This window comes from Caretta caretta, chromosome 17 (genome assembly GCF_965140235.1).
Source record: "Caretta caretta isolate rCarCar2 chromosome 17, rCarCar1.hap1, whole genome shotgun sequence".
NCBI classification, from domain to species: Eukaryota; Metazoa; Chordata; order Testudines; family Cheloniidae; genus Caretta; species Caretta caretta.
The window spans coordinates 16,452,034-16,465,662 of NC_134222.1; the positions used below are offsets into that span (position 1 = coordinate 16,452,034).

The 13,629-nt window shown below is 39.7% G+C and overlaps 1 protein-coding gene across 7 annotated transcripts in view; it reads right to left on the minus strand.

Annotated features, from left to right (window-relative positions):
* Positions 1 to 13,629, minus strand: part of GTF2I (general transcription factor IIi) — an 81,213-nt gene that overhangs the window by 20,675 nt on the left and 46,909 nt on the right. For 6 of the 7 annotated variants that reach the window (XR_012665357.1, XR_012665355.1, XR_012665356.1 and 3 more), the window contains 4 exons: positions 12,508 to 12,609; positions 7,450 to 7,515; positions 3,763 to 3,946; positions 2,121 to 2,179 (listed from right to left, as the gene is read on the minus strand). Coding sequence is in view for 2 of the 7 variants with exons in the window: in XM_048823982.2 (XP_048679939.2) it covers positions 2,121 to 2,179; positions 3,763 to 3,946; positions 7,450 to 7,515; positions 12,508 to 12,609 (411 nt within the window). In the remaining 5 variants the exon portion in view is untranslated. The remainder of the gene's footprint in view (positions 1 to 2,120; positions 2,180 to 3,762; positions 3,947 to 7,449; positions 7,516 to 12,507; positions 12,610 to 13,629) is intronic. The other variant, XR_012665358.1, reaches the window with a different exon arrangement.

The following is a 13,629-nucleotide window of genomic DNA, read 5'->3' on the forward strand; positions in this document are numbered from 1 at the left end:
ACCATAAGGCTATCAAGAGATCTGAGTACACCTTATTTGTCTTCATATTACTTCTATTAAACCCTTCAGTAAAACAGCAAAAGAGGGCTGGATTTAAAATCACAAAAGCAAGGATACAGTTATGTTTTGCACTCTATCCTTAGCGTATCCTGTGCCTACAGCCCCTTGAATTTGGTCCTCAAAGCCGGTGGGTGAACAGGTTCACAACAGTAGGTGATCTTTCTTTGCAGATGACATACAATACCTTCATGCAATTGGTTAAGGATGGAATGACATCCTTAAATCTTATTTTCTGTTCAAATATTACAAAAATAAGGGTTTATTTTTCTTTAAATACTAATACACAGCTGCATAAAGAACGCTACACAAGCTTCACCAATGCAGATTCTTACTCCTAGCCTCTCACGCCTCTGGACTCAGGAACTCTAATATTCCCAATTCCTTCTCTCAGATCAAGGTTGACAATGTGCATTTTTGGGGTGTAGGAGGCTTCTATGAGCTACCATCGCTTCAAACTACATTACAATTTGTATAGACTCTTAACATCTAGCTTTAGACAATTAGCAAAACCTGACCCTGAAGTGGAGACAGGTGGTAGGATAACAACTTAATCAAAACACATGTTGAGGAAAGTAATTTTCCAATTATCATTCACACAATGCTATATGCTTTTTATTATTATTATTAAAGAAAAATAAGAGTAATTCTTTGTCTTCCAGGTTTGGGGGAAAAGAAACTGATCAATATGGATTATAATGTTGATAAATGCTTGCATTCTTATCTTTGAGTGAAAATTTCTAGTATCTTTGAATGCGATTCGAGGGGAGGCAAAAAACGCAGGAGTTTTTACCTGTTGAGAATATTTACCATTGGAGAAATAATCAAGTGGTAAAAGGAATTACCTTTTGCATTACAACAAAGGAATTGTCACATTCTCTAAGTCAGTCTTGCCTTATGCCAGTAGCCATGAAGATAACCAATATCACCATTAATATATTTTTGGCACATATCAGCCTAATCTCACACTTCAGTTTAAATACATCATCAACTTAATCAAACATACTCTGATAAATATACCTCTCTAGCCACTAAAATGGGCTACCCACTAAAATCAACTGTGTAGATAGAAAGCCTGTCATACTAATAATCAAATGACAGCCTCTTTACGTGGCCTATTTCATCTCATCGGTTAGCTCAGTAAGACTCTGAAAAGCACAATGTTCCTTGAAGTGAAAAATGTGGTACAGCCAGTTTAGCCATTCACATCTCATTTTACCTTCACCACCTGTGAGCAAAAGGTTCGGTTTAAATTCAGGTTCATACATGCACTGTTCTGGGCCTCATGTTACAGTTTCATACATGCACTGTTCTAGGTCTCATGTTACAGTTTCTAAACACAATAATATCATCTGGCTCTTATGTAGTGCTTTTCATCAGTAGATCTCGAAGCACACCACAAAGAAGGTCAGGAACCAAATCTGTACGTGCTCATTGTGAATACACTTACAATTACGGATAGGGCATAAATGGATACACAGCATTTTTTGCCCATTCCCATTGTGAAAATGTGGGTGAGGTATGTTACCAAGGGTTTTGGTTTTTAAGCCCATCTACGCCTTCAATATCAAAATCATCATTTGACAGACCAGACCATCCCACTAGTGAGTTTTTCAAACTCTGAATTTGAAAAGTATTAAGTTTTAATTTTTCTGGCTTGACAACAGTATTTCCAGACCAGCTGTTGTATAGACTTACAACGTAAGCAAACACTGTTTTATACAGGCCAGGGTCTTTGCATCTTAGTTGTCAGATTTATTCTCTTTCTTAGTCAGTTTCAATGTGGACTGAGATGTGAGGTTGAGAGGGGAATAAATATTGGGGGTACTGCTCACTAATCACAACATATTTCCAGGAAAGCAGGCTTTTCATTTACTTGCTGAAAAAGCCTATATTTTTGAAAAACTCTTTTTCCAAAACCAAACGCTATCTTTGCCGTGCATTATACTAAAAAAAACAGGTTGTGACAGGAAGGACACAAAGTGAATACAACTCATGCCTCTATATATAGAAGATATTCCATCATATTGCTGTTATGCAACCCAAAAGTTTAGAAGTCCTACCTCCTGCAGCTGGTTTGTCCAGCGGTGCATCTTCTCGTGTTGAATTCAAAAGTTCATGCCTGAAAATTTTTAACAAATATACATTCTTCAGCATTAACATACCTTCAGATATGTTTTTACCAAATTTATAGCATTTATAGGAAGTTATAGCATACAGCTCTGTAGAAAATTCTACTGTTAGTTACCACTGTGGGACCAGAACAGTATTCAGTATCCCCAGCATACTGGTTATAGTCAATACCAAACCCTGAAGGCTCTTACTTGCCAAAAGAATCTTACTTACAGCTTGCCAAAAGAATTTTTGACACATGTTTTTTTGCTGAGATATGCAGTTTTGTTGAAGCCAAAACATTTCACAGACACATACAAACTTTGATGGGAAGGTTTCTGGTGTCCAGGGTGGACTCTCCAATCCCCATCACAGAAAGGGGCATAAAGAGACAAATCAAAAAACTGACCTTTTTGATGTGAAAAAGATGTTTCAATCTTATTAATTATTATTTGTATTACTGTAGCACCTAGATGCCCTAATCTTGGATCAGGACTGCAGAGTGCTAGGGACTGTCCGAACACAGAACTAAAAGTCTCTGCTCCAACAGGCTTACAATCTAAGTCCATACAATTTCATTTAGCAAAAATGTGCAAGGAAGTTCCTTTTTAAATTTTTTGTTTTTCTTCCCATGTGGAATGAAAAAAGATTTTCAAGTCTCCAAAGTTGCAGTTATAAAGAATGCTTGTTCTCCAGACAGCTCTAGTTACTACACACAACAAAAGTAAGGGAAAGGTAACAGAACTGCTGTACTTTATTAAGGGTCTTTGGCTTGTGACCAATTTAGGAAGGGTGTTCAGATATTTCCCCCCCCCCCCCAAAGTGAGACAAAGGTGGCAGATCTCAAAGATTATAATCAGTTGCAGAACAGAGTCTGTGCTCTCATCACAACCTCATCTTACTTTCCTGTGGACAGCCACGAAAGGCTCTGCACAGACATCAGTGAAACAGTTTCCCAGATTTCCAGGGTATATAACACCAATGCTGAAGGGAAGGCAACATATGAAAACAAAACATTTTCGTCCTCAGCTAATTATGGGCTTGATCCAAAGCTCATGGCAGTTAATGGAGAGATTTCCATTAACAGCATTAAACAGGTCAAAATGGCAGTTGTCTTGTATCTGAGCTTCATTTATATTACTTGCCCTATCACGTCCGTCTGAAGTGAACCACCAAGCTATTAGTGGTGAATGTCACACACCAGTCATTGGACAACTCGAAACAATATTCTGATAGGAAAAACAGAAGAACAGATCCATAAAAACTTGAAATTCACACCTAGATCCTCAGCTGGTGTAAACTGGCCGAGCCCCCAAGTCTATGGAGTTATGCCAAATTACACCACCCGAGGATCTGGCCCATGATATTAGAGAAAATTCTTCACCAGTTGGGATCTTGTACAATCACATTGTGGTGTCAAATCTGTGCTTGAATAATGCTTTAGTGGTTTGACCGAAAAGATTCCTTCTTGCTAGCACTACAAAAGCATCTGTTGGTAGTAATTAATTTGGAAATTCTCAGAAATAGTGAAGAATTTTGGTTAGAGCACGGTACGAAGAAAGGAAGAGTGAAAATAAATGCAAAGCTCCTTACTTCTTAATCACAAACCGTATCCGCTCCTTGGCCAGCAGTATCCTCTCAAGGCGCGGAATCCCATAGGTAGATGGCCTCCTGAAGGGAATTCCTTCTGGAAGGCCTTCCACATACAAGTCTTCTACATGCGACTGGAAAAGTGGGTATGGGATAGACACTGGACCTTTTGCTTTTATAGCTTGAGCTTTAAGATAAAAGGAAAATAAAAACATTAGCATAGCTCATCACCTTACCTAACCTATTTGCTTGGCACTAATCTGAACAATATAAACACAAGCAGATAAGCAGGCAATAAATGCTTATTATAATTTCTAACCACCTAAACATTCTATTTATGCTTTATTTACAGTGGGAACTTTTCCCATTCTCTCTCTCACCCCAGCAAGCTCATCTTTCCCCACTTCTCAGCAAAAATGTAGTAGCAGAGACTGCACCTGTTACTGCGAAGTTCCATCTTACTTTGGTTTCATTTTCTGGTACATTGTAGAGTATCAAATAATCAAAACAACTACAAACCAAGTAAATTTTTCGACGCATTAATTCTCAGTTTGCCAACATGGTAACAAAAATTCAGTAATTCATAATGGGCTTCCAGTCTTTGGAATGACTTAATGAAGTTCTACTTTATTTCAACAGTTAAGGAATTGACTGAGCAAACACCACATTTCTTACAAGGCCAAGAACAAAAATGTGGTCTTAAAAACAACCAGTCTTCAAAAATAAAAAGCCAATAGCTCATTCATTAGTAGCAGAAGCAGAAACTAACCTCAGTATACCTTTACAAAAAGAACATTAATCCCAAGTATTACCAACCAAGCGGTTTGGTGTATTTTGTTGTTTGAGGTTTAGCTATGAAATTAGAAGCAAGGTTAACTAGGGAGAAAGTTTTTTAATAGACCAAAATCTGCTCTGGGGTAACCATATACACACCTCACGGACTTCAATGATGTATCTGAGGGCAGAATTTGGCCCTGAAAGTACAGACAGTAATGCAAAGAAACCATCCTTCTAAGATACCACCTGCACTACAAGACAAACCATGAGGCTTCTCAAGGAAATTTAGAGTTAACAATGACACTGCATACTTAACTGGTTTTGTAACTATGTATTTCAAGACATGCTTCATACAGTCTATACTGAAGCATAGTATCTTAGAACAACAGTTAAGTTCATGAAAGCAGAGCACCATGTACCAGCTGCAACTCTTTCCCTAACTCCTTATATTGCCTAGATATTGCACAAGACTCAGTAGTGAGATTGCATGTTGTAGGCCTGATCCTGTTCCCTTTACAGGAAACAGGAGTTTTGTCAGAGATTCCAGTAGAATCAGGATGAGATCCAATAAGTGATCCACTAACTAGAAGTGCGGCAATCTGAGTTAAGGCCAAATCAGAGGAATCTCAGCTGCGTTAATAACTTTTGAAAGTATATGGCGGTCAAGGCACTTTCTCAAGTGACATAATTCAATGTGGAGGCAGCCAGTCAGACATAGGCTATGTTCAAAATAATCAAGTTAGCTGTACACCAAATGCTTAATCACTTTTTATATATGGGGAAGAGCCAATTGAGTATTTAAGGGCATTTAAATACACATTGTTTGAAGTCCTGTTTTGAAAGACACATATTATTATTATTTCAGGCAGCCCAATGTGCAAGTTACACAAAAGAGGAAACTTTGAAAATACTGTTTATTAGTCCTATATTCTGCATAAGGTTATAAAAATGATAGTCTAGTTTGAACACAATTATTGCTAATATGGTTTCAACCCTAGTATATATAGGCCCAAACTGGAATGGGACACTATACATATGAAGTAACAAAGATCCATCTGGAGAAATTTTTAGGAAATGGCATATTCAGAGATGATCTCCACAGAATGAGTCACATGGCAATCCATGAAACTTGCCACATATTATATTAATCCTTCATTAGGGAAGTTTTATTACAATACTACAGCTCTGCCAAGTAAATCAGTGGGTGAGTGGTGAGAAGCATCACAAACCCAAGGGAACAGCTTCAGAAGGAAAGAAATGTTTGTAAACTACAAATGGCATAGGGAAACAGAGATAAAGGTACAACACCAAAATTCTGAAGGGTCAGATCACAACAAAGCATCAACCAAAACCAGCTTTAACATAATAAGGAGAATGCTATTTCAATAAATAACTAACAACAGGTAAGTTTTTACAAGTCGAAATCTTTATTTTTCTTAAATCAATAAAATGTTTAGCAGATTCTCTTATCTCCAGACAGAGCAAAGACATAATCAGCAGTACAGTCTGCAGTGAAGCGTCTTGATTTGGATCCTTACAAGGTTTGGTATTCAAATTCTACCAGAACTAGATTTTTTTCATTTTTCAAATTAATCTGTATTCACCAGCTAAGGAATTGCATTTACACTATAATACATTTGTACATTTACTTTACATCCAAATACAAAAAGATAATACCCAAGGTGTCAGTAGTAAATAATAATGACTGACATTTGTAAAGCACCTTTCACCTAGAAATCCTGAGTAATATTACAAAGAATAGGCATAGTTCTGGACATCCACAACTCATTGAACTGTAGGAGATGTGCATACATACAGGAGGACAGAATTTGATTCTGAATATGTGATCACTTTACCCTTCACTGATATGCAATGCAGCCACTTCTAGGACATAAGGTGGCAGATTTTGAAGGATGCACCATAAACTCAAGCATCTATTCAGACACATGGCTGCACGACTGTCCTTCACTAACTGAAACTATCGGAGACTTTCAGGGAGGCTAAATGCAACCACTGAATTCAGAGTTAGGTGGTGTCACTGGGACTACAACTCCCCTCCATAGCACAACCAGGTATTATAAACCAGATTCTCAGCTGATTTATGTCTGTATAGCACCACTAAAATCAGGCCAGTTTAGTTAGCCATTATACTTGAGTTCAATGGTGCTATGCAGATTTATGCCAGCTGAGAATCTGGCCCTGGATATTTAATGACAAAGTGGTCACGACTCCAGTTTTGAATGACATCCAAAAAGATACTCCCATTTTTAACAGTAGATGGGTACCAGAAAAAAATATCAATTTCAAAGAACGTAATAGCCTTTTCCCCTCTGTCAACAAATGCAGCGGGTCATCTCTCTTGTACAGACACAGAAATGACTCTGACTGCAACACATGACAATCAGCCTCACAGTCAGACACATGCACTCCCTTCGCCTTTTAGGGATCACATGATTGTTGCTTCATTTTAAAAACAATCTGTCATCCACAACAGCAAAGCAGCAAATAATTATCTTAGGAAGGGCCTCCCAAGTAACAGATCTAAATATTACTTTATGTAAGGACTTGATTTGTTGCTAGTAAGATTAACAAAAGTAAGAGTCAAGGTCACAACTTTCAAATGGGGATGCCTAAGATTAGAGTTTATTGGAGATCAGGATGCTCTGCATGATTGAAGAATAAAGTTACTTAATTAGGTGCCTAACCTTAGGCACCCAATTTTGAAAATCCTGGCCCAAGTGTTCATTAAGAGCTATTTTCTCCAGCTTTAAGTCTTGTATGATATTAAACCCTTCAGTGCTGTCAGTCCTGGCATGTTCCAGAGCCAAAAACAGGATGCATGCCAAAAAGTTGAGACTTCCGCTGTCAAAGGGCTAGAGGCAATTGTTTGGAAAGGAGTTTGTTAACACATACCATATTTTCTTTCAAATAATTCTTCAACCTGCTTTCTCAAGTCTGTAATTCGGGCATTCCATTTCTCTGTAAGGAAAAAAGAAGGACATGTTAGACTACAAATGAGAGCAAGCCTTTACAAAGAGTGTTTTGCTACTGAATTCTGGAATAAACAGTATGCCTTTAGAGCTCACACGCACACAGATTCATGTGGGGGTGTGATACACACACTATATCTCAATATATATAGGGGATCTGGTACACACTCTACATCTCAATATACATGTATATCAAAGAAATAGGATAGAATAAAATGTTTAAGATTACCTCCAAAACTTGTGCAGATGTTAAACCAAGTTTAAAAAAATTAAAGGACAAAAATGGGCTAAAATTAGTCCAAAAATGGTTTTTCTTCGACGTTTCAGTCAGCAGCTCACACCACCATCAGGGGTAAAGTCAATTTTCAGCAGCTATTGACAGTTATTTAAATCCAGAGCATGAGAAGCTTAATTAGGAAAGCTTGATAAAGCTTACACCGAGTACATGAAGCTGTTTTGGCGCAAATCTGTAAAACTACATGGGTCAGGAGGCATCATGCCATCCTCTTCATTAATCCAGTATTTGCCAAAGTCCTGATGTTGGCTGGATTTGCAAGTCATCCATACAATTCCTATTTCTGAAAGAAGATGCAGACTGCAAGACATAGACATTATCCAAATCCAGTTGTGTGTTGTACGGATAAACTGGATTTAACAGCAGTATTTTTAAACAGTTTAAGTTCTGTGATAGAAATTGCATCTTGTTTTCATATCATTTCAATACCTTTAGGACTGGCTTTTTGAAGATGGTACCAGCTGCTGGCTGGCTTTTAGAGACTAAATAAGCAAGCATTTTTGTTGCCTATTTGCAGAGTAGACTTTTCTGACCTCTCCAGTTACAAGCCCAAAGTCAGACTGATAGGTTTAGCCGTTACACCTCCTTTTGCTGAAAATCATTCTCTCATGTAAGATGAGATACAGGGTTCAGCTTCAAGTCTATACCAAAATTGGTTTTAAATATTAAATCTCCTATTGGCAAATGAATACAGCTTCAGAGTCCATTTTTAAAGGTTATAATTGACTTTTATATGCAATTTCTTGGATGTCAAAAGATAAGCGTGAAATACACAGTGTAGGTAAGAATAAGGCCTTGTCCACATGGCAAATTTTTTTGGAATAACTGATTTTTTCAGGATAAATGCCCTTGCGGACACACAAAAACTTTTTTCAAATTATCTGGTATCTCATCCCGCACTAATCAATCTGGTTTGGATTTAGCAATTCACAGGGGAATCTCTGCTGGGGGCTCCCCACTCTAAGCACTAGTGGTGCTAGTCCCACTAGTGGTGGGACCCACATGGACTGTTTTGGGAGGGTGGCCTTGGAAATACCCAAGAGACCATCAAAGGCACTGAAGCAACCCTGGACTTCATCCAGGAGATTCTCCCAGACAGCCAAGATCTCTCTGGCATGCCAAACCCTGAGCCAGAGACCCAGGAACAAGAGAAACCCAGGCAGAAAGCCAGCCTGAAACTGCTGTGTAGGGAAGAACTACTAGTAAGTATTAGGTACTGTAACACAATACAACTATATAAGGAGATTTCTTAAACAACTGTGTTCCAGGTGCTGGCTGGATGCTGCCATTTTGCGTGGAGTCTCTGCCTCTCCCCAACCTTCCTTTAGTGTGCTCAAAATGGCATCTTCCCTTTAAGCCCTAAAGGGTTTATTTCCCTGAAGTATCAAATTCCACAACCACTGGCCAAACATACAACTCATTGTCCCATCCCCCTTCCTGTGTGATTCTCCCTCTGTTGCCGACCACCCTCCAAGATGGTGGTATTGCAGGGGTTAAAAGAAAAACCAGACACATTTCAAAGCACATGTTTATTGCAACGGCAGATACAGTAGGAGAAAAAGCCACAGAAAAAGTATTTTGGCTCACAGTTTAATCAGTGCCCCAAAGCTTTCAGCTATCTTTACATTTTATCACGTAAATTGCCAAAATTAGGCTAGAGACATTTCAAAACGAATAGGGATTATAAAGCATTCATGGTTAATTTTAATCAGACCTTCAGTATTAACCACCCCTTGGTTTCAAACCAATTACTGCTGAAGTCTGCTTATTTTGTAGTGCTCCTGATCTGCATCAGTTATAAAAACAGAATTTAAAGCAAAGATAGCCCTCTGTTTGGCATGCACATTGCAAACCAATGCAGCCTTTTTGGGGCTGCCAAGATAGATGGCATTTCCCTTCCTCTCCTGGACCAGCGTAGGGTGTGGGGGCATCATCCTAGGAAACAACAGCGCTGCATAGCTCCCTGGTTTGCCCACTGACTTTGAACAGTCATCCTCTACCTATTGGGAACACACATAAGGGTAACACGCTCCAGTGTAAGGTTGCCTATAGACACACACATGTAATTACTAACCTGCCCCCCACTCATTCTCCATTATCTACCAATCTCGCAGCCAGCACTGATACAGAGGTCCTATAGGAAAGGGAAGTAAAGTGGAAAATGTCCACGCACACCCCAGACTGGGAAGAGCAGATGGCAATGGCATTCCAAAAAATGAGAAAATATCAACTTACTGTTGTCATGGAGACCACTATCTACTTGCACTTTTTCTCTGTCCTCCCTACCACATGAAATGCCACCGCCCTGAGCATCTGAAAAGTCTCTGTGTGAAGCAAAAGATGACGTGGAAGAATACGCTCAGACCTTGCCAAATACATCTCTGCTAAGATGCATTTATCACGAGAAAATCAGTTGAGAAATCTCCCCCCCCGCAATAAAAACATCAGTTCCTAATAAAATGTTCTCTCTCTCACGCACACCCACCTATCATTCATTTGGTCACAGTATATTCATTTTCTATCCATTGCACTCTGGTTTCAAAGTAGGAGCATGTTTCCCTTGACACTGTTTCCCCAACAAGTTGTGGCACCTTAGAAGCACCGTCTTTGGCTACTCACAACATTGAGAAAAATCTCTTCACCTCCACCACCCAGCCATCAATGAGGATTTCTCCCTTGCTCTCACAGATGCTGGGCAAAACACAGCAAGCACCTATCTCACAGGGCAGATATGGCTCACAAGCATCCAGTCTTGTTAGGATATAAGATAATTCCACTTTCCCTTCCATCTTTCAAAAGCACATTCCACTGTCATACTGCAGCTACTCAGGGTATAGTTAAACAGCATCCTTCTCCTATCCATGTGTCCAGTAAAAGGCTTCGGAAGCCCAGGAAGCAGAGGATAAACTGGGTTTCCCAGAATGACAGGGGGAATCGCAACACCATTAATGTCCATAGTGGTCCTGGGAGCAAAAGTTCCTTTTTTCATTGGAGGAGTGAACAGGGCTGAGTTTCTACAGTTCCTGGCAATTTTGACCTTGCAAGACTACCCTGTATTAATATCGGTGAACCTTCCATAGTGATCAGCCAGGCCTTGCAGCACACCACGGACAAATACCCTTTTCTGATGAAGTCTGAGGGGCAAAGAATTGATACATGAGTCCCAATACAACGTGGGAACACCATTTGTGCAAATCCATCAATAACCTCCCATGCATTGCCAAGCTTTATGACAAGGCCCAAGAGCACCTTGTCAATAGCAGTGCACGCTTCCATGAGAACAGTCCAGACAGTTGATATGCCAACACCAAAGTAGTTAGCTACTGACTGGTAGAAATTAGAGACCGAGAACTTCCAAAGGACTTTGGCTGTACACTTCTCAATATGAAGGGGAACCCCCCCTGTTGGTGTTCCACCACTGCAACTCCAGGGGGAGGCTTTGCACAGATGTCTAGAAAAGTAGCTTTTGTCATTCCAAAGTTCTGCTGCCAGTGCTGGTCATGCCAGTTCTGCATCATTATCATGTCCTGCCCGTATGCGCTAGTTTGCTGAGTGCAGAAGTGGTGCTCCATTGAGTGGAGCTGCTCTGGGAAAGTGTCCTGCAGAAGTAACAGCTTTATTTCAAACTCCTCCTCTACCCATGTGGCTGTGGCTGTCTCGCAACCCATCCAAAGCCATGAACACGAACAGAGAGGTGCAGCAGCTCCTTCACATTCATGACAGGATCGTGGTGCTTGGCATGTTTTCTCCACGCTGTCTGATAGCGGTTTGAAAATGGTACTTGCCTCACAAGACACAGATGAGCCATGGAAATTATTTAGTCTGAGCCCAAACTCTAGTATGTTGTGGTAGGCATCCCACAATGTGCTATGAGAAAAATCCCAGAGTGCACACAGCCTAATGGCAGAACACTAGACTGAACACTAGAACCCACTGTGGTATCTGCCCAGAATACCGTGTGGCTAATTCAAAAAAATCACAGTGCTCTGTGGACACAACGATCCAAAATGGAAGTAGCTTAAGCCAGAATAAACAAAGCATGTGGATGCACTCTTTCACTACAGTTACTCTGTATGTGTTATAACAGAAAAAACAATGTTAAAAAAAACCAAAAAAACACTTTCCCATGGAGACAAGGCCTAAGCCAGGCTACTCACCATGAAGGAGTCTCCCTTCTTTTCCCAAGCATGGCTCCCCTTGGCACACCTTTGTTGTGTAACTTGAAGTGTGGAGAGAAACTAACTAGGACTGGCTCCTGAACTAGGACTCCAATTATCCATTAAGCTAAAGTGAAAGTGACCGGCCTCACTCTTTTCTCAGATTTTCTCTCAAGAGGTCAGACGAGAAAATGGCTAAACTGATTTCTACTTTGTTTTATCCTATTTCTAATGTTTATATTGTTATGGTTTCCTCCTCTCTACCACAATGGCTTCCAAATGGTTTATAAAAGCTACAACTTTGGTTAGTCCAAATTCTGGTTAGAGGATCACTTTACAGGTGAACAAAAACAGGTGGTTTACAACTGCTTGCACTGTAGCAATATATCTACAAAGAAATATAGGCTGTTAACTGAATGCCTCTATTTATCTCTTCAAAAGTCCCACAACCTGATGGTATCTAGAGTCATCAAGAAGGAAAGTTTTTCAGGAAGCAAATGACAAAGAGAAACTTGAATTTGTATCTTACCAAAATTGAATTCTCTCACTTTTCTTCTCCCAGCATTGGCAGCCTCATTTGCTGACTCAGTGTTCTTCGGTCTCTTGTTGGGTGGTAAGTAGTCCTCATCATCTTAAAAATAAACATGAGACACTTCACTGATGGTTTTATCCAGACACGTACTTTACAGCGTTGACATGGTTTTGGAGTCTCAGAATTCTAATGGAAGTATCAATCAGTGCCTTATTAAGGGCCCAAATCTGCAACCTTAGTCATGTGAGTAATCCCAGATTTAAAGAGAGTATCTGCCTGTGTTAAAACTACTTAGGAAAGTAAGAGTGCCAGGATGTAGCAAAGTTTAGTATAAGCAACATTTATTTCACATTTTGCTGGGGAAGATGTTAAACACAACAAGAACTAAGTGGCGTTCTGAACATATGCTTAGTCACAAAAAGTCATTATGGGACAGCAAAAATAAACATTTACTAAATGTTTATCTGATTAACTAGAAAATCTATCCACTAAAGCTATGCCTACCCTGCATAGATTATACTGGCATAGCCCCATAATGTAGCTGCAGCTTACACTGCCCAAAGAAGCTTTTTCTGTCAGTGTAGGAACACCATCTCCCCAAATGACGTTAGCTATGTTAATGGAAAGACTTTTCTGTCGACATAGCTGCATCTACACTAGGAGTTTGTCAGCAGATGTTATGTTATTATGTTATGTTATGCTTATGTTAGTCAAGGATGTGTTTTTTCACACCCTGGCCAATGGAGCCATGCCAATATAACTTTTCAGTGTAGATCAGGCCTAAGTCTTGAAATGCATTATCTAAACGTAGGGCCCACACAGAACTAAAGCATGAAAGTAAGCTCTACAGCCTCTTATGGTACATTTGTCCCTGCAGAGCTGAAGAGCTCCACAGAAATAGCGCTTCAAACCAGTACAACCCTGTGAGACATAAATAAGTTTCATTTAACAAGAGCTCAAAATATCAGGGGTTGTTCTGAAGTTTTTAATTCCAGTAGTTTCATGGGTATAGTTGCAGCAAGCAGGAAATAAGACCCTTTGACTCTCTCACTTCTGTGCTATAAGGCTCCCTTCTCCAGAGCCTAGTTATGCTCCTGAGGCCAAATTCACCTAACGGAC